Below are 26,092 nucleotides of genomic sequence, written 5' to 3' on the forward strand. Positions count from 1 at the left end.
TGACTGAGAGTAAATTTGTCATAGAATTCTAGCATTTGTTTATGATAACAAGTTTTGTAAAACAATGGCCCAGGTTTTAAAACATAGCACCGAATGGTATGGGTTAAAAAGGAAACACACAACTACTACTGGTTACATGGACTCCTTGGAAGAACAGAGCCATTAGATTAATGGCTCTGAAATGGACTATCCAACCGTTTTATCATTCTATTATTGTTATATAAGTCTTTGATTCTGCTATATTGAACTATTAATTTTATGATTTTCGAAATAAAACAAAAAACAAAAAAACATCGCCCCTGATAATTTGTATGCTGTGTTTTCTTTTGTTCAAGTTACAGTGGTAAATTTGACCATGGCGTATAGCCCAACTTTTGATTTGATGAAAGGCTGCTATAATACCGGATCTTGTTGACTTGTACTTCTGAAAGGACCAGCCTTGGAGAAATGGGTGGCCAGTCGGGAAACCTCGACTCTATTTCACTTTAATTATACTCGTGAGAGAGATTGGGACGTTCACTGTTTTTGTTTCGATGCAAAACAGATCAATATTTTGTCAAGCCCCCATCATGGATAAAGTCAGTCGAATACGGTGGGTATTGACAAAATACTCTAGTTCCAGCGTGAATACTATATGAACAGTTACCTTAAATCTCACGAAAATCCCGGACAATCACGACAATCCTCTGTTAAATATGTTGCCGACTGATGAAAATCCTTCATGAAGACTGTGATAAAATTTCTTCCAAAACAGGTGATTTTTTTTTATTAAATCCGCTACGTAACGGCATAGTTATTTGAGCATTACCCCACCTTACGAAACATTCAAAGCACTAAAAACTCTGTAGCATGGGTGCCAAGCTACGCATCATCTAAAAAAAGAAAGAAAAAAAATGTCTGAACGTTTTGAGCACTATAGCCAAAATTGAAAGAAATAGGGAACGAAATATTCGAATTTGAAGACGAATATATATCCGGACGCCATTTCTATGTACGCTTTTAGTCCGTCATATTCATGTCAACATCAATTCCGTATCGAGTAATGAACTTGAACTTGACCTTTAACCCCTAAGAATAACAAGTCATGCTGATAATGTTAGTACGACCCGTGTCATAAGGCAGAAGAAGAATCGGAAAACATAGTAATCATAGATTTTTATGCTATCCTATGCAGATATGTTGTTTTTTCCTTCTGATTTTGAATTAGCTTGCAACATGTACAATGGAAGAAAAAAAAGTGGAAATTGGCGAATATATTTTTTGACATTGTACATCTAGCTGACGATGTCTTTACTCCCCTGATATGTAGAAATTTCGTCAAGACATGTTCGGTGTTATTTTAGTATTTGCATGATTACATCGGGCTGGATAGGTGGCTGTTTACAGAAGTCCTGTTTTGTTTCTTTTTTTCTTTCTTCCTTCCTTCTTTTTTTTTCTTTCTTTCTTTCTGTCTCTCTTTCGTATTTTTTAAGCAGTCTCTATCATAGCTAAACGATGGATTAAGTAAATAACGGAAGCTTTTATCACCATTTTCTCTGATGTTATTAATCATATTTTGTATTGCTTAAACATACAATATATTTAGGCCTATATCTTAAAAATTGTTATTGGTAATTAGTTCTGTCAGAGAGCAAGATAATATTGCTTGTTATCTTCAACGTTCAGATACAATTTTTGCTCTTTTTTTTAAAAATTCACCTTTACCCTAGTGGTAATAAAACGTTTTCAAGGAATTAATTTGTTTTTCTTTTCCTTTTTTGAAGATGTAAGTTTATACCCTTCATTTAAAAAAAGGTGCACATTAGGCAACGTATTTTGTTGCTGATACAGTTTTAGATGTTGTTTTGTTTTGTTTACTTTTTTAATTTTTTTATCACAAATTTTGACAATACGATTTATAAATGAAAATAAATGATCTGTGAACTAAATTAACATCTATTCTAGATCTGAATCAAACATTAAATATCAATATTTCATATTTATATTTGACCTACTTTAAACCTAGTAATGTTCACTCAAACATCCCCTTTCCTACAATATTTAAAACACGCCTACGCCATTTCCAATCCATCTATTGATTTAAAAAAATATATGTCACTTATAATTCTTTTACTAATTTCACTCTAACCTGTAAACTTTTTTTTTATTTTGCTTTGTATTAATCACATATCTTTAGTTTGTGTTTTCATTCAATTAAAAAGTTGTTGTCATTACCATGATACAAAATTATTTATCATTTTGTGGAGCTGAATGGGACTATACCCTGCTTTAAAAAAAAAAGAAAACCAAACAAATGAATAAATAAAATATATCTCGTCCTTACCTGGACTCGTGCTTCTGTGAGATCGACCTTCTTTGCAAGCTCCTCGCGTAAGAAAGCATCAGGGTAGTGCGTCCTTTCAAACACCTTCTCCAGAGCATCGAGCTGAGCGGTGGTGAATGTGGTCCGATTGCGTCGCTGCCGTTTTGATTTGGCCGAGATGATCCCGTTATCTGACAACGAGCCGCAGGATCCATCATCTAATAAACCTGCGGGAAAAAGGATGAAGAAAGTTGCATTTGTATGACGATTTCCAAAAGCTATTGGCTAATGTGCACTGTAAAGGTTTCTGCGTTAAAAAAAAAAATTGCCCGACACGAGTATTATAATGTGTCCGACCAACTTTTGGCCGTTTATAGGCTGGGCGATTTCTGCCCAATTTGTAGAAAAAGGTAATCGTAACTGGCCAAAAATTATCAAAATGGGGCAAAAAAAAAGCTCTAATGATGTTTGGACATATAACTACCGTCACGTGGAGCAAGTAATCCGTACATGTTCCAGCGCATGGATAGAATGTAATGTAAAAAAAAAGAAGTGCAGGCAAACCTGTCTTAGTGGCCACCTCTGTATAAAGGCCACCTGTCTATAGTGGTCATGTATTTTGTCTTCCTCGATAACGAAATGTGTTGTGTAGAACCTGCCTAGAACGGCGACCTATTTACAGTGGCGACTTTATCCGCTTCCATTTGGTACTCAATAATTGACAGGTTTGGTTGCATTTGCAAAATATCGGGTGTATAAATTGAAATAGCAAAATAATGGAATCTCTTTTGTTTTCTATTTCACTTGCATATATATTATCATATTGTATGTTGGGGGTAACAAGTGTGATAACGCTATGTTCAAGTATAAAATATGAGTTAGTGACATTATGTATCCCGACAAACGATGTTATCATTCAATTATCAAACTGAAAAAATACAGAAAGAAATCAAGATTGTAATGTTGTAAAATTATTATTTTCTTATATATTGTCTTCTGGAGGTGTCGTGGTCTAGTGGTTCATTCACCTGACCCTCAATCCAAGATTGGCACTAACGTCCTTTGTCAAGACATCAGGCCACATTTGTCACTCTCCACCCAGATGTAAACGGGTACCTGGTAATTAATGCTAGGGTAATAATAATTGCAGTGCCCGCATGAAGAGCAAAATAAATACTAATGAGGCAATCTTGGGTAAGATCTCAATAATTCCATTTATTACTTTTCATTCTTTATCGTAACAAAAAAAGAATAGTGCTTCCTAATAGACACAACAAAATGTCCCAAATATGAAGAAAAGTGTTCTCCGACATACCAGACTGAATGTTTTTTTTCAGAAGAAAATTACCATGACTACACATAAGATGGAGAAAGTGGATCAAAGAATTTTGAATGAAAAAAATAATCTTCAGGTTCACCCTGAATCCTTATATTCAGACCGTTATCACGGTTAATGCATAGACAGTAAAGCAAAGTGGAATCTTAGATAAAAATTAAAGTTTTTACGCCTATATTGAGCTGTGTAAAGGTCATGAATTGTGGTCGCACTTTTCCAAGGGAAATAATTAATCAGCTAAAAAAATAACTCTGTCTAGAGGGCGTGTGCAGTGATAACCATCTTCAGTCTTGCTCCCAACTTGACCTTTTCATACTTAGTCTTTCATAATTTCTGATTCATAGTAAAATGAAAATATTGAAGGGTATTGAGTTCTTATAGTGAGCGAGATGAATGGACGGCCCGCAATCGACTGTGAAAACATGTCATTTTCCTCAAGTAATTTCAACACTTTAATTTTAATATCACGAGGATTACTACTCTATCTTCCTAAATTATTTGACGAATAGTATTATTAACATGTATTTCTATTAACTATAAATGTCGTTTTCCTTCAATTTCTCAATTGGTATCCACGAACTCAAAGTCTAACTTTTCAGATGTCTTTGTCAAATTAACGCAATATACTCTTATATCTAGTATTTATATCTTGGTAGATTTGAATTACATTCTCCTTTTTTTCCATATCGAGGGAATTCGGGTAAATAGGCCAAGGCTTAAACCCTTTTACGGTCAATTTACTCTGGCGGAAAGAAATTAAATTTGTTTGAACACGTGCTGTCTGTACTGGATGTACGTAAGACGTGATATGACGATAATTATCAAAGGGATGTATTTTGAAGATGACACGTTGGCCTGGCAAACCCAAACTGAATCGAGTGTCTCCCATTTGTCACTTTCCATCTCTCTCTCAAATCATCTTCTTGTGATATCTTCATCATCACCGCCTTCCTTCGACGGCGATTCCTCGACAAACTTTCTCGATTGTGAAACCCGATTGGGCCGACGCTGGATTCCGGTCCAATTTATTCAAATGTCAAACAAGATTAGTTAGTTAACCGGCATTGGGAAGCTCCGGCCCAGTTGCAACAAGGCGCGGCCAAGACGGGCAGAGATGAAAACGAAAAGAAAGAAAGAAAAACATGAGGAGATATAAAAGAGTCTGAGATCAAATCATCAGGTGCTTATGTATTTCTGCAGTTGCGGGATAATTTCCTTGGCATTTCGAAAAAGTACACGGGATTAGAACTCATTTACCGTCCTGCTAAAACAAGACACGGACGCGTAGATTATATATCTGAAAGTGACATTCGTTGAGCGCTCCGTCGAGAGGAGAAAAATGTTTTGAACTTTGTGAGTTGATTCATTACAACTGAACCGCTAGATAATCATTATGGTATTTGAAGGACATTACAGACACGAAGGAAATTACGTGGGACTGGAACCCGCAAATGTATCCATTTTAGGAACATTTGAAACTGATAAGTTGATTACACAATTACTTTGCATCTAAAAATAAGGCTTTGGGGTTGTAACGACGCGAAATTCTTGGCGATGTTAACACGCTTGAAATAGATATGCACGTATTTTAAAGAACGAAGCGACCACTAAAACCTCAATGTTTCTATGAACACATACTCACATGGGATATCTAGAATGAAAGAAAGTATGTGCTAAGAAAAGATAGCGATTTAAATGGGAGACGAGAAACTGAAATGACTCCTTGCGATTAAAGACAAACAAAATACTGCATCAATTATTTTATTCACGGAATGGGGAGATTGGAACCCGCTTTAATTTAGCTCATCAAAACTCACAAAAGGGATAATTATCCTACAATAGTATAGAAGATTAAAAATGGTTTTCTTTTTGAAAAGTTAAATACTTATAATATCTATTTTGTATCTAATATTTATTACTCGTAATCAATAGAGTGTAAAAAGAAAATGTTATGTGTAGAATGATCAATTGATGATTTAGGACAAAGCAAGTCCCAGTATTTGGGAATTTGATGTGCCGCACCTCAAGCTAATCCAGTCCCAGACTTTGTAGAGCGCAGGTATCTAGTTGTCTATAATGAAGCGCGCTGATGAGACTGAAAACCCTAAAGAAACTAAATCGAATGTGCTGTTCATGATTCACCGGGGAAAGCCTGGGCTAGTGGCTGGTTGTACCCAATGTGAAATAGGTATTGTAGAGTTCTGAACATAAATTAACATTCTTTTCACTCCATGTTTGGTCCAGTAGGGTTCCGCGGTGGCACTGGCAGGGCCATAACATTAACTTCATCCAAGGTTCAGAACCCTTCCCTTGCCAGAAGGGCGGTTAAGTTCGTTAACTGTGCTTTAATTGCGATAGGAGTTAAAGCCCTTCTGGCTCCAAGCATACGAGATATACTAAAATCCCGGCTGTGGTCTGTGGTGCACTGGACAAAGTAGTTTCGACTTGCCTGAGAATAATGCTGAGCTTAATACTTGATGCGCTATTGTAGCCCAGTTTTATTTTTGGCCCTTAAAAGTAATAGCCCAATCTATTCCAAAAATGGCACTTCACTGATTTTTTTTTGCATGAGTTATCTGTCTCAAAGGAAACCCCGGCATAAAGTTTTTTGAAACGCATTCTCAGTAAAAACGCGATAAGATTTTTACTCGTCTGAATTAGAACGGCGTGCTTAATGCCAAATTTAATTTGCAGTGGCGGATACGTGCTACGCGGTTGGAAAGAATGGCTTAATGTAAACGTCATATTGCACTACCTCAGGTATACATGACAAGCGATGATTCGCCAAAATCTGCTCGAAACACCTCCATGAGCTAAGGTTGACATTTTAATCTCGTATGCCGCTAGTCAATTATCGGCGCGAAACAACCCCTGCACTTTTTCCGCGTTTAGCAGACGATGTTCTTTGCCGCATCATACTCGTTTCTTAATCCCCTGCCGTCAGGGGCGGGGTATTGAAGGGATTAGAACAAGGTGATGTGCGGTCCTCTTCTGAGTAATATCATGTCAATCACAATTCTCAGGTACATAGTTGTATTAAATGATGAGCGATTCCATGCCAAGAGGGATATCGGTTATTAATCGCGCGAACGTCTAGACGAAAACAGTTGCCGTGTGTAAACCGGAAACAGGAATAAAATGTACCACCCACGCTGGCCAAGATTCTGTGATCATAACTTATATTTCAACATGAGAATGCTTCGTCACGCCTGGACGATTATCAACATTATTTTAAAGTTATCATTCTACTTTTTGTAGGTCTATACAAAAAGGTGTTTGTACTGTGCTTAATGATCCGTTCTACATGCACCGCTTGAAAGAAATTTGAAAGTTCCTTGAAAGTTACTAGCAAATTTGTTATCATTTCATATGTATAAAAGATTATCATTCTTTAGTTTCTTGGTTACTTAAAGTGCGTTTTATAAACGCATACAAAAAATGGCGATCTATCTCAGAATATCATTTCGTAAGAAATTGTTTAATCGGTGTTCGTTTTATTGACTACCCGATTTGCAAAGCCCTATATTTTTATGATAATCTCCAAATTGTTAAATATTACCTTTAAAGGCATTTGTATTAATTTTAGCCTAAATATGCACAATAAATTATGTGCTAGAAAAAAAGTTGTTGTTACAAAATTGACAATGGGATGATAAGTAACTACTGTTGGCTTTAGCCTTGATATAAGAGCGTATCATACATTTTCACCCAACGTTTCCGTCACAAACTTTTTATATGTTTGTTTAACTTCAACGAAGTAGAGTTTTGTCCTTCGACTGTACGAGAAGAAAGTGCCGAGACGGTGAGGCTATGGCAATGGGCAGCCGCCCGCCTGACCGGCCACGAGAGCCCGCTCTCGAAGTCTAGCAGTTGTTCAGCGACGTCTTCAAGAGAGGCGGGAAGAGATATAATGAAATAGATGGAGAGAGAGAGAGAGAGATACAGGGAAATAGAGACAGAAACAGAGAGAGAAAGAGGAAGTGGAAAAGGAAAAGAGCGCGTGTGTCTCCTTATGTCGTAAAAATTGGAAGAAGTGGACATAATTTTTATTGCAAGGTTATACTCATACTTGTGTTACTTTTTTTTTTTTGCGTTTGCGAGTTTAAAACCTCTTCTTTCCAGACTTTGTTGTCTTGCTGTAGACCACACATCAGTTCTATCAAGGCCTCGGCCTATTCATATTTTATCTATTTTATTTACTCATTTTTGTTCTTCTTCATATTCTTCTTGTTTTTGTCTCTTTATTGTTATTGACAACGCAAAAATAAAAGTTTTCTGGATATTCTTAACAAATAAAGCGCATTCTCGTAAAATTTCACGCACAAAAAATGCATCCTTGTAATTGTAAATGAATTTTAGTAAACAGAACAAAAAAGGGAAGAATTCGATAATTGAAATAAAAATTAAAAAAATTGATTTAGATGTCATAGATAAGACGGGTAAAAATGCTCATCAATATTATCATCATGAGCTGGAGAAGGATCGATCTCCTCATAGCCATTAAAAGTTAATAGCCCTAGAAAAGTGCCAATCCGATGAAATATATATGGAGTGAGAGAGAGAGAGAGAGAGAGAGAGGGGGGGGGGGGACATTACTACAATGGTTATCTCGTAAAAGAACAAAACAAATATATATGAAATTTTCGGAAAATACAAAAAAAACAAAACATAGAATTTCATGTACATAGTTTTACCGGAGTAGCCATACTGATTAAAAAAGATCTCAAACCATTTAATGCAGGCGCCAGTGGAGTACCAGAACCACTTTTATTTCATTTGCATAATTTCTCTTTTCTCAGTGCCTGTCTGAACAAATCTACTATGAATAAATAACTGAATAACAGAAATAAAATTATAGTGATAATGATCACACTGGGCCTACATAAGTCACTTTTCCATGTGCGACATCTAATATACATTTGCCCTCGCCATATACACCATGGACATGGCAGTTTCTTCCACTCGTTTGTCACATGGCTGGTCACGTGACTCCATCATTTCATCAACCTTTCATTAACCTATTTCAAAAGCATCCGTGTCTCTCACAAGAACGGCGCATATTAACATTATGAGGGAAAATTCAATATACATGTACGCATGGAAATGCCGAATTGCTTTTTGAACAAAAAATCATTTTTGCATTTTCTCCGTTTTCGCCATTCCTGTTTTTTGAAAGGTCTATGTATCGCTGGATCCAACACCATAAAGGTTACATTCATCATTTAAAATGGCTAAATCTACCACTTTTAAACAAAACACACACTCACTCCTCAGCTCCTTCAAATTGGGTTTATGAAACGTTAATGTCTTAGAGCATGTAGAGTGTACTGCGTCAAATCCATAACAGATCACGAACTGCTAAAATAATGTTACGCGTTTTCATTTGTGGTTTATATCGCGTGTCTGGGGGCTATCATCGTGTATTACCTACAGTCAGACGATCAAACAAGGTTTTGGCGGGAATCTCTATGCATCTCAAATTAAAGCCTACTTTGCTCATCATCTGCACGTCTTTCAGTGCGTGAGTGAAGATGACTATGAAGGAATTATGACAGGTAGAGTTAGTGGCGTCGCTACACATTTTTAAGGGGTATTCGGACCGAATTTGCCGACAAATTGGGCAAAAAATTTCCACCAACCCCCATCACAAGCAAAAGGTTTCTCAGATTAGTATTAGCCAAAGATAATTAAATCAGATCGCCGGATTTCAAATTTACCGATAGAGGTTAAGACACATTTAACGACTACAAACTCTTTTAGAAAGTCTTTATTTTATTTCATTTTATTTTTTCGACAAACCTAGAAAAAAAAAAGCAAGCAAACACAAATGGAAAGAGTGGGTGAATGGACGAGGGAGGATTGAGAAGTTGAAAAATATTGAATACATTGAATTCTCTTTAGGGCAACATGGATATTTTCAATTGCTCGTTCCAAAATTATGACGCAAATACTCTTCATTTTGCCATCGTGCCACTGCATTGATTAAGAAATTGAATTGTGGTAGCGTCCCTCTTTAGAAGTTTAGTAAGAAATTAAAAATAACGCATTTGGGGTGAAACATTAATCCCGTTCGTAAGTGAGATTGGTAGTTTGTTTATTTCTTTGTTAGTTTGTTTGTTTGTTTTCGATTTATTTTAATACAGGGGGGGGGGGTGGGGCTATGATGCCATACCAACATGTTTACCTTTCTCAGAGGCTAAACACAATAGCAGATGAGACACACACACCACTCTACCAAGGTCTTTGCTTTAAAGCTTGCCATATATTGTCAACCGCAGAGCCATTCTCCAAAGGTCAATGGTATCCCTCAAAAGCAAAACACGAAAGGGCATTTTTGTTTTTGCTTGGTGTCCAGGCCTATATGCGCCAAACTACTAACCCCACACAGATAGGCATGCATTTCTCGTTAACATTGCTGCATCAAACGAAAATACATTCCGTGATGTGAGTTGTCATACACAGCGACATGGTCAACCACAATACAGCGTAGAGCGATGGGTATGGCAGACTGAGTGGTGGGGAGGGGGCACTAAAGTGCACATTAAAGGGAGGTGCATGGATTTCGATATAATGTCCCTCATAAGTTAATACAGCTGTATGTCACCATTAACTCTCAGCGATTAACTTCCACCAATAACTAGCACGATGATGCAGGAGCGGTTCTGCAGGAGTGATTGAGGGCCCAACCCCGCCCCCACTCATGAAAACAAAATCTTAAATTTTCGCGAGGCACACTAGTGGAATTTTCAATGCATGAACCCCCTTGCCCCTCCCTAAAAAAAATCATTCTTCTAAAACCGCTCTTGTACCGATGTAAAAGACAAAATTATAGACACGATTGTTGTATCATCATATTAATTTCATACGAAATCATAAGTATAATCCAATTTACATCTCTTATGTTCCCTGTTTGTTGCCTGGGTATTTTTGCCAAATTGTAATGCAAAAAATAGGATTGAAAAAAGGGAAAAAACGAATAATCAGTGGCTTATCCAGACAGGGGAACATTGGAAGATTGTTGAGTGTGCTTCCTTAGCATCCAACCGAGGACATAGACTTCACACGCTACTCTTCAACTGTGCAGGGGTGAGAATTTTAAAGCCCATCTGTACTAGTGTACAGGAGGATTAGACCACCCTGCAAGGTAACATGACAGGTGGTTATCTCATCAAGTCAGCTCTCACTTAACATAAGAAAAAGATGATCATGGGGGGACCAATGGTCACCGATTAGGCATTATTTTCTATATAGAGGGCGCAAGTAGCTATAATTAGTGCAGTGGGGCTTTAAGCCTACATTGTTCCTTAATTCCATGACGATTTTCATTTATGTTTAGTGCATGAACATTTTAAATAAATAACATTCAACTGTAAACAAAAATCTATCTCGTAAAAGTACCTTGAAACGAACTTCACATTCCTTAAGAGAAACGTTTCACATTCAAAGAATATGAGAAAAAGATCAATACCGCAATCGCTAAGAACTTCAAATATCAGCTAAAGGCAATTTCAATAGCCTTCGAACATGACAATGACATAAGTTAATCCGAACATAATTGCTTTGTGATAAACAGTATGTTATTGAAATCGATCCTGAGCATATATTTTAGAAAGTAGTTCCATCGTGTTCAATAACAAAAATATGGAAACTAAAACAAACAAACAAACAAATGAACGAAATTTGAAAGGATAAAGAAAATTAAAAGGGAAAAAAATACTTTCAAAAATACAAAGCTGTTATAACCTAAAATTGACTTGATTTCTCATCACAATTGGATGTCTGAACTCCATTTCTACAATGTCCCTCAAAATGTAACACAAATACAAAAACGTTGAACAAAAATACGAAAACAGTAATAATTTTTCTAAAACACTCATTGATCGTCATTTTCTTAAAAATTTCCAATTTGTTTCTTTAAACAATTTTAAAAAAACTTCGGACTATGCAAATTCAACCCCTTTCATTATCAATTGAAGGTGTGTTTGAAAAATGTTCGTATGTAATCATCATTTATAGTCAATATTTCGGATGGGAAAAAAATAAATGTTAATTTTCATCGAGAACAACGAGGATTTTATTCAATGAGAATGATATAAGAATAATACTAAGCCACGGTGTGAAAATAACCCCAGAAAAGTAGACCTTTTATAGAAACGTTAACAAAACAAGAGGAATGTTTTAGAATGAGAAAGTCATACCATTTTCACCGTGGATACATTTTTTGTTTCCATCATTACACTATTTTTACCATATGGAATATATATATGGAAGTGCACAAACTTGAAGCATGAAAGTTTGATCCAAACAATAGCCATTTCTTGTCACATTTCGAGTATGAGGATATTTAAAGAGCAAGTCTTATCATGTGACATTCTATTATATAATGGTTTGTTTTATTGAAAATCATCTCGCAGCTCGAGATTTACAAATTGATAAAAACATTACAATACAATAAATACATGTGAAATCAAACATTACCTGATATAAATTCAAATTGATATGCTATGGTAATCTCCCACACTAGCCTAAAAAGAATGAAAAAGCTCACAAATCAGTTTGCATCTTCCCAGAACCCAACCTTCTCTTTAAGACTCAGGGTAGTCCCATCTTGTCTGAGGAGCAGACAATAGTACACTACGCCGTGTGATGAATCAGCCAATGATTATGATTACAGATTGAGGAGAGGGCAGAGAGGCAGTGGAGAAGGGGAAAGTGCAAATCTATGAGATAATCATCATTCTTCAGCTCAGTGAAGTTCGAAACGAGTGGAAGAAATTTGCATTTTACTTTTTTTTCTTCTCCCCATGTTGGCACTGTATAAATCCGCATTAGAATTATTATGTCAATAACCCACATAATTATAAAAATCAAACATACTAGTAGGTATAGAACAATCGCCAATGCACCATACTAGTATTATATTAAGGATGAGAACATGAGCTCGAACCGGAACTGCTGAGACTATACAGTATTCTTCCAGAATCTCGGGTAAAGGTAAAGATAAAGATTAAGATTTCTATTGTTAGATTTATGAGCTCCTTCATCCTTTGATGTTATAACTCCGTTTAGGCGCACAGTGAATGAGATGACAAGAAGAGATATAAGAGGGGAAAATAATGCTGTGTTGCTCTTATATTCATGAATTTTATTTCAAAACAAGAATAAAAAACGGTCAGGTTATAGAAATAAGACGATGATTGGATGAGAGAGGGTTTCAAAATAATGAAGAGAGAGAGAGAGCGTTTAGCCTGTTGGAGGGGAGGGGGGGGGGGGGTTTGAAGATATAGAGTGAGATGGGGAAGAGCGACGAATATAGGGAGTTTGGAGAGAAGATGATTGAAACATTTAGTCATAAATTTAATAAGCAAGTTACAACATTCCGATTCAGAGATAAAACGCAAGGCATTTTAAAAGTCTCCGACAAATCCTTCAAAATAGAATTAAATTTTCCTGGATCATATTGAAAGAGCCAGCATAAAAACGCAATTTCGAAATATTTAAAAAAGACAAAAGAATAAAAGACGACATTAAATTGTTTTTTTCATATCCATCGAAATTCTTCTTACGTCGGACACCGCTCGGAAATCAATTTCCGTCTGTGACACTCAACAGCTTCCTGTCGACAAATTGAAAAAGGAAACTCGATATTCTTTTAATTATCCGACTTTCGCTCGCCATCTCAAGACGGACGGCGAAATGAATGCGCAACCACATGGCTGTCCGGTCGTACACGGAATCTGCCCAAGCCGCCATTTCTTACATTAAAGTTTAGTGTTTATAATTACCCCATGAGTTTTTTTCCCCGTGGCTTTAATCAGAATTTCAAAAAAACGGATACATTTGGCCAAAATATTTCATAGTACTTTTTCTATATTCTACTTGCATTTAATCAGGGCTTATAAACAATGAGCGATTACTAATCATGACAATAATTACTGTTCCCGTAGTTTGTTTGCAATGTCTGTTAATGTTTGATTGCAATGTCTGTTACTACTAATACAAGGTGTACAGAGGTGTTTCAATTGAAAACAAAACAAACAAACAAACATAGCACAATACATTTTCATAATGGGGAAACATTTGCAATTATATTCTTTTTTTTAAATAGATATTTCAATCGGTCACGGAAATAGTGTAGATGTTCTTGTTATCTGGAAGCTTTATCCGTGCCCTGCTTAGGAATGTGGCAGATCATAGTTTTAGAATGAGTAGAATGAGAAAGTTATTGTGAATGAATATGACATTGTCCCTTAGGCCTATAATAATTTGTACCGATTATGTCTTTGTGATTTACGTGTATACAGTTTGAGTCAACTCATCATTGCGTACGTTTTATGTCCATATGGAATCGGTTACCAGGTACAATGGATAAATGAGACTAATGACAAGTTACTCAGTGATATTATTATTATCATTAGTAGTAGTAGTAGTAGTAGTAGTAGTAGTAGTAGTAGTAGTAGTAGTAGTAGAAGTAGTAGTAGTAGTGGTGGTGGTACTGGTATTCGTGATATACAGTAGTTTGTGTAGTACTACAGGGTGTAGCCTTATCCTAATAATTATAATCTTTGGAGTAGAATAAATCATAACGCCAATTTAGAATGTCATTATACATCTTGCTACTCAGAGGTATTATTATTATTATTATTATTATTAATATTAATATTATGTGTGATATCATTTATTAATACTACAATGTGAAACGTTATTCTAATTCATTTATTGTAGTAAAATATACGAATTCTTTAAAAGAAAACATTTCGAATGATATAATGCACCTTGCTACCAATAAAATAAAATCAAAGAAATGTTAAATAAACATATGTCCGGGGAAGGTTGTCAGTACATCAATTTACTTATTATATAAAGATTAAAACTTCCTTTGAAAAGGGTTATTGAATGAACCTTATATTGGAGAATAGTAGATGGAGGGGGTAGAGGGGAGGGGAGAAGTGGGAGTGAAGGGGAGTGAGAGGGGTAGAGAGAAAGATAAGGCCGGAAAGAGATGGAGGTAGTGGGGAGGAGAAGAGAATGGATGGATATGTGGAGGGAGGAGAAGGCTCAAATACACTGTATTACTATTAGCACTACACAAAACTGCATGAATTATTGTTCGTGTCGACATAAGTAGTCTAATATTGATATTAATGTCTCATTAAATAAAGAGATCAACTTTTGGAATGCCATGTCGAAATATTTCATAACTTCATGCGGGATATTTATGGAGACCAATTTCAAGGTTAAGGCTAATTAGATTACAGAGCAATAATTCGGCGACAAGTAGGGGAAAAAATCAATTGCGGGATTTAAAAACGATCAGGGCGGAGTGCTTATAGTCCCGGTTTTCAACACGTGGTGTATGGATTGGTGAGAGAGCGGCCCTGTGTGAGGTTTACCGCCGTGTCGGCTCCCGTGGATGCTTAATTGGAAACCCGCTGTCCTACACCGCCCCTCCAGCATGTCCCACCAATAGCATTTTGCATGGAGGGAGACCAGAAAGAAAAAATCGAAAGTGCATCTCAGGTATATGGTTCAGGGGTGATGATATGATGATATGAACAGAACAGTGAATGGAGGAGAAAGTGCAGTCTCATCTTGACGAAACACTGATGATGCTGATGATACTGGCTGCTTTTCCATTGGACGGCCATCCAGTCTGCTTCATCTAGTGCTAAAACAATACCCTATGCGCCATCTACCCCTTGATTAAGCTACCAGTGCACATATGCCCTACTAATGAATTTGCTAACAATGTTTTTACATGCAAATGAATCCTCCAAATGCCTGAGTGTTTCCGCATACTGTACTATGCACTATATATATATATATATATATATGTAGTTTGGGATAAAGTGCATGTCTATTAATGATATGAACAAATATATATTCGTAAAAGAACAGAAGATGTACAGGTAACAACGAAATTATTTATACCCTTACCAAGTTTTGTAAAAAAAAATAAGTATGCAAAAATTGATTTGTCCTGATTTAGGTTTCTTGAGAATGTGAAAAATAAAGCTTATACATCCAATGGTATTAAACAGAGGCCCTAATTCAACCAGTCAACCTTTCATTCTTTAGTTACGAATCACACACACACACACACACACGCACACCCACACGCATGCGTGCACATACACACACACACAAAAAAAATCAAATTTACAAGGGTTTTAATAATTCAGTTGTTAACAGTATATCATTCATTAATTCAACTATACACTAACTCATTATAATAATTTTCACCAGTTTTGAATTTACTGGGCTTATACATGTGTTATTTGCTTACTGTATCCGATGTGTCTTATCCTTTCGTTGATGTCATGTTTTTATAATTGCTGTATGATATGAATATTGCATTTTTTAAATTCCTAAAATCTGATCAAAATGTTTAGAAAACAAAGAACAAAATTCGGCCAATAATAAAGCGCCTTCCGCACTTTCCGTTATGAGCGCTAAACATTAGTGCTACCATTATTACCATTATCATCATTAATTACCATCCCTTCTAGTTTTGTAAATTGAAGTCCTGTGGTTTCCTTGGTTCCTTTTCAAACCAAATTAATTAAAGATCATTACGTCAACTGTTGTGTAATATTGGCCTTGATTCATAATTAAACATTCCTGTTTCTCTTATATTTAGACATAACTTTGGCTCAATTTATGCGCTAGTTAATATATGTTACCATGGTTACTGGACAGATATCCCGTGACACTGTTTATTTCTAGCTCCATCGAAGGTAACAAAAAAAAATGCATGAATGGATGATTTTACAGATGATAGGCAAAATAATAAGGAAAAGAATAATATAAATATAAAGTTAGGACAATGATAACAATAATGCTAATAATATTTTATCAGCAAAATTAATGATAACGACGGTAACAATCATATTGATCATGAAAACGATGACAGTTGTAGTAACAGCAACAGAAGTAGAAGTAGTAGTAGTATAGTAGTAGTATTAGCAGAAGTACTAGTAGTAGTAATAGTAGTAGTAGTAATAATTATAATAATGATAATAATAAAAACAATATTACTACTTCTTATAATGATAATAATAATGAAGATGATGTCAATAGAAACTGCTAATACTACTACTACTAATAATAATACTACTACTAGTACTACTACTACCATGACTACTACTACTCCTACAACTACTCCTACTACAACTTCTACTACTACTACTACTACTACTTCTACTACCACCACTACTACCACTACTACTACTACTACTAGTACCACCACTACTACCACTACTACTACTACTACTACTACCACAACTATACTACTACTACTACTACATGTACTAATACTACTACTACTACTGCTACTACTACTACTACTACCACTACTACTGCTATTGCTAATAATCAAAGTAATAATAATGATAATAACATCAACGACAGCAGCAACAACAACATTTCATGTGTTTCTACAAAGCTGCATAAGTAATACATACTATGTGACTGTACATAACCATAAAGAAATACACGTATCTTTTTAACCAATGAAAAGGTAGACGAATACAGAGTTATTCTCACATAGTCCGCTAAAATGCATATGTTACTTATTTCTCGGTAACCAGTATCTGTTATGTCACTTTTACTGGTGGGAATAATGGGTTTTGCAGTGGCTTTTCTCTCAGCGAATTCCAATCGATAGGACTCCTTCTTTAAATGGCCGTACCAATGTATTCCCATCATTACTAATGACGTTTCGACATGTTAGATGCATAATCTAACTGAATTGGGCTTCTGAGTGATATCTCAGTTATAATGATTATGTTTCATCATATCTCAGTTATAATGATTATGTTTCATCATATAAATTATATACGTTTCATCATATCCCCGTTTATGTTTCATTTCTGTTATATCTCCGTCATATTTGTTCTGTGTTATACTACTGTGGAAAGTGAGCTGTACTCGCAGCTACATTCCAGTATTGCTGCATTATTTTTTCTACCACAATTTCAATTTTCGGCATCCTAGTTGTATCATACTGGTAACTGATTGTAACATAAATGTACTTTTTAACAGTCACGGTGAAAAATAACTTATTATTACTGTACGCATTTGATGCGGTACTTAAGTATGGAAGGCCACCATTTACAATAATGATATCGCGCAGTTTAATTCTAAATGTAATTGTTTATCATTTCTCATTCAAGTCCTTACATGGTAAATTATTTTGAAAAAAAATACCTAAATTGTTTTTTTTTAATGAAATGAATATTGAGGAAAAAAAGTACAGAAAATGAAAGGGTCCATATTTAAAAGTAATCTGTAACCAATCAGACGATATCGATTCTCCGTTGTTCCAACAGGTCAAATTATTGTTTTACTTCATCATTTTACCAAAAACAAAATCATTAAGTGAAATTTAAACCTCTTTATTGTATTGGTAAATTTGTTGACGTTTGAAACAAAGTTAGTTGTTCAGGAATAGTAGTATTACGAGTTTTTTTAAAGTGCAGAAGTAGTAGTTGTAGAAGTAGTGATGATTGTACTAGTAGTAGTAGTGGTAGTAGTAGATGTAGAAGAGGTAGGTATAGTAGTAGTAATAGTAGTAGTAGAAGTAGTAGTAGTAGTAATAGTAGTAGTAGTAGTAGTTTGTGTTGTTTTTGTTGTAGTAGTTGTTGCTGTTGTTGTTGTAGTAGTAGTAGTAGTAGTAGTAGTAGTAGTAGTATCAGCAGCAGCAACAGCAGTTAACAAATAATGGTATCTTGATAAGGCGAAGAAATGCTTTTGTATACCCTGTTGAATATCTAGAATACTTCATGTATAATGTTGATGTATATAATGTCATATTTGTGATATCAAATAGAGAGAAAGAACTTCCGATGTAAACGAAGCTTTCACATTAATGTTGTGAACGCATTATGTAATTTTTACAATTCTTTTTTTCCTCAAATCTTGTATTAGCAATTACAATACTTTATCCATGTCACTGGAAGGACTTTGTTTCATTATTTGTTATCATTATTATCATATATTAGTCATGAAACACTATGAATCAAATAAATCGAAAGATTACGATCTTTTGAAATAATGTATGGATTGTTATATTTGTATATGATTTATGCATATCCTGATTCCCGTGATTATGTTTCTGCCATCAAGTAAAAATTGGTACAACTTGATATAAAGAACATAAATTATTGTGTAATGCACGCAAAATCTCTAGGCCATATTCAATACACAAATCTCTTTTAAATAAATATATATATATAGAAGACGAAGAAAAATCTTCTTTTCTTGATTGGGGTAAAGGTGCCTTGATTTGGCAACGCGAACTCGCATAAGTAGTTTTGTGGTAAACACTTAACCAAGTAAACAAAACGAATGTCAGAGCCCAAAGTAACTTGAAGAGAGGACTTTTTGTAATTGACATTTTTATTTAAATAAATAGTGAGAAAGTATTTTAGTGAGAAACATCCCTAGAAATTATAATTATATTGAGGTTATAGACTCGAGGGGAAGGGGAACAAATTGTTAATTTTCTGTTTTTAGGTCGAGATAAAACCGAGTGATAGCCACTGGGTTATCATCCACACTTAGTAAACTATTATCAGAATTATAACTTCTGAAAAACACGGCACAATCATTATTTAAAAGTATAATTGATGTAAAAATATAGATAAACATACCATCACCGCACATGATCCCGCTGGGTGAGCCGTCTCTGACGGGCATGCCTCCCATCCCATCACCGTGACCGTGATCGCCAAACCCGCTTACATCCTGCAGGTTTAGAAGATGAGACACCGAGAACCCTCGGCCACCATTATGATGCTGATGATGATGGTGATGATGACCGCCTAAACCAGTCGCACCGAGAGCCGCGGCGGCTACGGCATCGGAGGGGGTGAGTCCATTGACGTCCACGCCGGCTGCTTCGGCTTGTAAGGAGGCATCGGTCCGCTGGTGGAGCGCGAGTTGCTGGTGCTGATGCAAAGTGTGATGGTGTTGGTTGTGTTGACTGTGTGCTGCTACCGCGGACTGGTGAGCCTGCGATTGGGAGGTAGAGACGCCGAAACCTTCGGCGACGCCGTGCATGGCTGTGTCCATCATCATTGTGAGTGTTTGTGTAGTCGTCTCTGTACTAATTTATCAACAATCTATGCAAATGATGAAGATAGCGCAGTTTATTTCTCTGAAAGCAAAAGTTGAATAGCAACTTTACTGTTCAATACAGCATAGTGGCAATTATAGATGCTTCTGTTATATTCTTTTGAAACATATTTGTTAATTGTAAAGTCTTGCAGCAAAAATGAGATTAGCCTATAGAGGTATAATACTCATTTCACGTTTTCAAAAGCTATCAATTTTTCCAGCGTGGAGGATTGTCATGAAAAAAATGGTTGAACGGTTTGGATTATAATTTAATCTTTGTTCATATCAACCGTGAAAAAGAAATCTCGTGAAAATTATCGAACTCGAAATTATTTTCTGTGTCAATTAGGTAGCAAGTCATTTGACATGCACTTCACGAAGATTCGAAGGAGACGGAAAAATATAAACAAAAGTTACATAATCACGCAAAGTCAAACAGGCTATTCGGCGTGTGAATTGTCATTTCCGGAAGACAAAACGATGATGAACTTGAATTTGTTGATGTCCCCGATCGCTGACCCCGAAAATCAGATGAATATCGTTTTGATTAAATTTGTGCAAATCTGATAAAAGCTATGATCAAATTTCGCCTGAATCGGAATCCGTTCCTTCCGAAGTCCCGAATGCGAGCAGGGCATCAGATACAGGTGATGAGGAAGAGAGTGTCAGTGAGAGAGACAGGGAGGGAGGGCTGAGCGAAACTTTGGAGAAGAGTGATCCGAAAAATAAAAGCGTTTAGCCTCTGACGCTTAGCGAGGAATTAAGGAGGATCTAGAAACACGGCCCTTCGCGTCCGACCGGAGATGCTGATGAAAATTTTGACAAGGAAGATGAATAGTCGGCTTTGCCACCAGGCAAAGAGGGCTTCTTTTAAATAAATTCAAGCCTTCTTTTTTGCTTGAAGGCACTTGATGCGAGACTAGCCGAAACGACGAAGGCGCGCGAGCAAGATGAAAGTTGTGAGCGTCTTTCGCAACAGCGGACACACACACATCCAGGCACGACTGAAGTTAATAACACTCTATGTGGTAAGAAGAAAGTGAGCTACAAGGAGAGTGATGAAGTATACTTTAGATCGAAGAGAGTACAAGAATATGAGAGAAGAACTACTAACAGTAGCGTATCCGAAATTTGTATTGGTTTGGGGGAAGGGCGGGGGGCTCCATATGGCGGGGATTGCCTGTTTGCATTGTTGTTGTTGTTGTTGTTACCGTTGGGTCTTCGGTTTTGAAAAGCAAAGGTAGGGGGAGGGGGTGTATGCTGACTGCACCATATGCTTGATACACCACTTTGTAGTAGAGAGTCGTGTTTTTTCTGAAGAAACATATGTCTACTCCTTGAATTGTGATTGGACACCACCTTACATTTATTATGCTCGATGTGAAATTCCATTCGTCGATACTTTCTGTAAAACGTTAATAAAATAATAATGATTATGTTTTAATTAAATATTCCTTTCTGCTACTTAAAAACACTTCATTATTCGTCTTCTGTCTTTTACTCATCCTTCCTCTGTCTTTAACTCATCTTTCCCCCCTTTCTCGTTAATGCACGCTCATCATTGGTTAACACATTTCTTCGTTTCGATGACGTGACATGACGCAAAGCGATATTTGTCCAATCAGATGACGCTATCTTTATTCATTCGCCGAAGCACTTGGTGTAGTTTTAAACGAGAGAGGGCGGAGGTGCTATTCAGGATATCATGGCGGGGTATTGCCAATACAATGATTATGATTCAAAGATTCAAAGAAAAACCTGCATGTACTAGCTATAATCGTATTGCTCTTCTCTTTCTTCATATTGAAAGAAATATATAGATATACGTCCGATGACATTTCTCCCGATTATAGAAAATGTGATAAACTTTAATCTTCTTCGTTAATCTAATTTCTAATTGTTTTGGTCTACGCTGGTGTAATTTCTTGAACTTAATATACAACACAAGAAAAAAGACGTCGTAACTCCTTAAAGCATATGCTTGCGTCTGATAAGCCTGATAACTGTTGTCTATTTAGCGTAAACAATATAGGCTATACCACTCTCGCAACAATCAGAGTTTGCATATTGTAAGTTAGTAGCTTGAATTTGTTTGCCTGGAACTAACTGACTTTTTCAGAAATTTTAATGATACATATTTGTTGACGAAACAAACCCATTGCATATACTTGATATCCCGAAGTCACTCGTTTGTTTGTTTGTTTGTTTGTTTAATTTCCGTATAAAAGACATCATGCATTCAGTAATATAATAACAAATAGAATAATGAATAACAAGATAAAATAAACGGCTGGATAGCCCATATTCAGCGGTATCATTATGATACCGCTGGTCTTCCATGGGGACCAGAAATGATACAGTAAAACAATACAATAAATAACAATATATATTAACAAACGACAAAGAAAAACGACAAAGAAAAATGGCAAAACATAAATTCTCAAGCAAAATATAGTAAGAAATTAAATATCCAGGACAGACAGTATAGAGAAAAGAAACTGGTATTTATAGAAAGAGAATTGTGTGAAGTAAACTTATAAACAACTCAAAAGTCTCTTGAATGAAGACAATGTATTACAGTTGCGTAAGGCCAATGGTAATCCGTTATACAATACTGAGCCTCTATATACAAAGGTTCTTTTACAGTAATTTGTCCTGGGTTTAGGAAGGGCAAGATTAAATTGACTACGAAGTGAGTATCTAGTAACTCTAAAAGAAACATTTTCATTTATATAATTTGGAGTCTGGCCATGCAGTATTTTAAACATCATAACGTGCATGTGTTTAGTACGCCGTAGGGACAAAGTATCCCATTTTAGGATATCATGCAATTGTTGATTGGATATATATGACTGCCGATTTATCTTCAAAATGATCCTCCCCTCTCTATTCTGTAGTTTCTGTAACCGATCAAGATATTTATCAGAAGATGACGACCACACATTGTCTGCATACTCAAAATGCGGGAGAATAACAGATTGATATATAATTTTCAAATTAGTTTCATTTACATAATGTCTCAATCGACCAAGAAATCCAACCATTTTTCCAATTTTCTTACACATGTTGTCAATATGAATGTTCCATTTCAATTCTGAGTCAATAATTACCCCTAGGTATTTTGTGTTATGCATTTGGATTATATCTCTCCCTCGAACTTTCAAAACTAATTTATCTTGTTTTTTCAGCAAATTTTTTGTTGCAATTAACATACCCACGGTCTTGCTGTAGTTAATCTTCAGTTTATTCCGAGATATCCATGTATCTAATCGAGCTAGTTCCTCGTTGAGAACTGACTGTACAACAGACGGATTCTTATGGGAGTAATATAACACAGTGTCATCAGCATATAGATGTATTTTACATTTTTCAAAAGAATGAGGCATATCATTAATAAATATGACAAACAATAAAGGGCCTAGTAGAGAGCCCTGCGGCACCCCACCAGTCAATGGTAATGCATCAGAAACTACATCATTAATACAAGTCACTATCTTTCGATCAACCAAATAGCTCCTGAACCATTGAAGCGATTCACATGTGACGCCTAATAGTAAGAGCTTTTGTAACAGTATCTCAGTATCCACCAAATCAAATGCTTTTTGTAGATCAACAAAGACTGACCCTGTGTATTGTCCCTGGTCCATTGCGTTTAACCAGTCGTCGGTCACCTTGACAAGCGCAGTACACGTTGAATGTTTCTTTCTGAAACCAGATTGGTGAGCAGATATAATATCGTTTACATTTAAGTGTTGAATGAGTTGTTTCTGTATCATTCTTTCAAGAAGCTTTGAGATGCATGGCAATAACGAAATGGGCCTATAATTATCTGGGTTATACTTGTCACCCTTCTTATGCAACGGTATAATTTTTGCTATTTTCCATACGTCAGGCACAACCCCATCTCTGATTGATTTATTTATCAAATATGTTATTGGTTTAATAATTTCATCAGCAGCTAACTTAAGAATAAATTGAGAAATACCATCTACTCCAACCGATTTTTTATTTGGGAATTTCCTTAATTCGTTTAATACCTCATCTTCGGTAACAAAAGAAAGTTTAAAATCTTGTTTTAGATTGGGCGATACTGGATTGTCCAGTCTAGAATTTACATCTTGCTCTGACGAATCGTCATTCAAAGTGTCAACAGCGACATTTGCAAAATGGCTATTAAATTTGTTTGCTGTTTTCAAGACATCTCCTTCAATAATAGGAATAGACGATGAAGAGCGACTGTTAGGGACTATGGATGACAACAACGTCCAAGATTTACTACGATTTTGATTTCCAGTTAAATTTTCACAGTAATATTTACGTTTAGCTTTTCTAATTTCAGCTGTAACTTTATTCTTTAATTTCTTGTAATTTTTCCACAATTCGCCATCTTGTTTTGACTTTGCTTTGTCTTTCGTTTTGTCCCTTTCATCCATAAGACTAAATATAGGTTCATCTATCCATGGCGAATGTTTCTTCCTTACTCGCTTTGTCTTTAACGGCATGTGTTTATCCACAACTTCCAACAGCAGCTCTTCCCATTTACACACAGCTTCATTCAACTCATCAATACGTTCTATAACCTTCCAATTATTATTTTGTAAGTCAGACTTAAATAGTTCATTATCAATCCCTTTTGATTTTCTAAAAGTAACATATTTTACAGAACTTTGTATCTGAGGAGATTTCCATATCAAATAACTCATGGAATGGTCGCTCAAACCATTATGAATTACACCAAATGACTTAACTTTTTCATCATAATTAGTTAACATGTGATCAACCAAAGAGGCACTATTGTTAGTTATTCTTGTATATTCGGCCGTATTGATCTGGTTCATACAATATATATCATTGATTTGAATATATTTCTTGGTTGCACCTTCTAATGGGATTTTCAAAGTATTACAGTTTATATCACCCATAACAATAATAGGAAAATTAAGACCATTGGCATACACTAAAAAGTCTTCATAATCAGTGAGTATCTCCGCTTTAGAATTCGGAGGTCTGTACCAATTAAAAAATACAATGGGACTGGCGTTTTTCTGCCGTATCAATAATGCAATTGCTTCCATTCGCGATAATGAACTATGTTTCAAAACTTCATATCCCAAGCTTTCATGAATATAAGTCACTACACCTCCACCGTTTCTATTACGGTCCTTACGGATAACATTGTAGTGAGGTATCTGGATTTCACACTCGAATATATTGTCATCCAGTCTAGTTTCATTCAAAGCAAAAACATGTATCACATTTTCACACAAAATAGCCTTAATTTCATCATAATATTTTAAAAGACTAACAACATTCAGTTGTAAAAATTTCAAACCTTTACCGCATAGTTCATTATATTTCACACTTTTACTTGAAACATGAGGATAGATGTTTGCCATACATTAAAACAAAGAAACACAAATATAACAAAAATATAATATAAATACTCCTTATAAAAGATAAAATATATCAAATATATCAACGATTCTGTATTGTGCACACCACAACAAGACGCATGAAGTTTAACCAACATTAATCATAACACGCTATTGATTAAGCACCCGAAGAGAATTAAGGTTTAAAGCTGGGCGTAGAAAAGATAATTATAGGCCAGGAATTGCTCTGCAAGTCTTCATCGAATACAATCACATGCTCCCAATATAACCGGGAGGCAGTGAGAGACATTTAACATATAGTCCTGAGGGATAAAATGGATTGCCAACAAAATGTTGTCGTGCAGTTGCCTAAGATAATTACGTCCCTTTTCTATTTTCCAGTTAGAAGATCTGGTAAACCCCATGTGCTATTAAAGATCAAAAATATTGTCATTACAAATGGAATAGGTGCAAAGTACGTTCTTTCGATTTCAAAAATTTTAGAACTTGTATCCCCGTTATCACAAAAACAAGCATATTGAAGTGCATTCTCGCAAGAGGGCGACATTGGGTTTCTCATAACTCCCAAATGCAAGTTGGAAAAATTGAATCCTCGAAAAGATATCACATAGAGCCCACGTACAGTAAGGTCAACATTCACAATGATTAAAACATGCTACCCCCAATAACACGTGTCTTTTGAAGTCTATAACGTTTATATCCTATCCTGACAAACATATTGTGTTGGTCAAAGTATGGGGGAGGGGGGGGGGGGGGGTGAGTCCGCACGAATTCTAAGACAACGAATGGTTGAAGAATTTCACTAAAATTCTAAACAAAATATGGAACGATTCGTATAATTATGAAGGATACGTTCTTGAATAGAATTAAATCTCTTGAAGAAGATTCCATTATCGTGACTTTGTGTGTTTTCGTACATTATTATGGTTTGTGTGAATCGCG

General features: G+C 35.7%; 1 protein-coding gene across 1 annotated transcript in view; it reads right to left on the bottom strand.

Moving 5' to 3' along the window:
- LOC582334 (paired mesoderm homeobox protein 1) overlaps nucleotides 1–21,924 on the bottom strand; it is a 29,414-nt gene extending 7,490 nt beyond the window's left edge. The window contains exons 1-2 of the mRNA XM_782289.4: nucleotides 19,292–21,924; nucleotides 2,324–2,529 (exon numbers count right to left, since the gene is read on the bottom strand). Of these exons, the coding sequence (XP_787382.1) occupies nucleotides 2,324–2,529; nucleotides 19,292–19,718 (633 nt within the window). The 5' untranslated portion in view covers nucleotides 19,719–21,924. The remainder of the gene's footprint in view (nucleotides 1–2,323; nucleotides 2,530–19,291) is intronic.
- Between the last annotated feature and the right edge of the window lie 4,168 nt (nucleotides 21,925–26,092).

Source organism: Strongylocentrotus purpuratus, unplaced genomic scaffold, assembly GCF_000002235.5.
Source record: "Strongylocentrotus purpuratus isolate Spur 01 unplaced genomic scaffold, Spur_5.0 spur5_scaffold_4, whole genome shotgun sequence".
In the NCBI taxonomy this organism is placed as follows: Eukaryota; Metazoa; Echinodermata; class Echinoidea; order Camarodonta; family Strongylocentrotidae; genus Strongylocentrotus; species Strongylocentrotus purpuratus.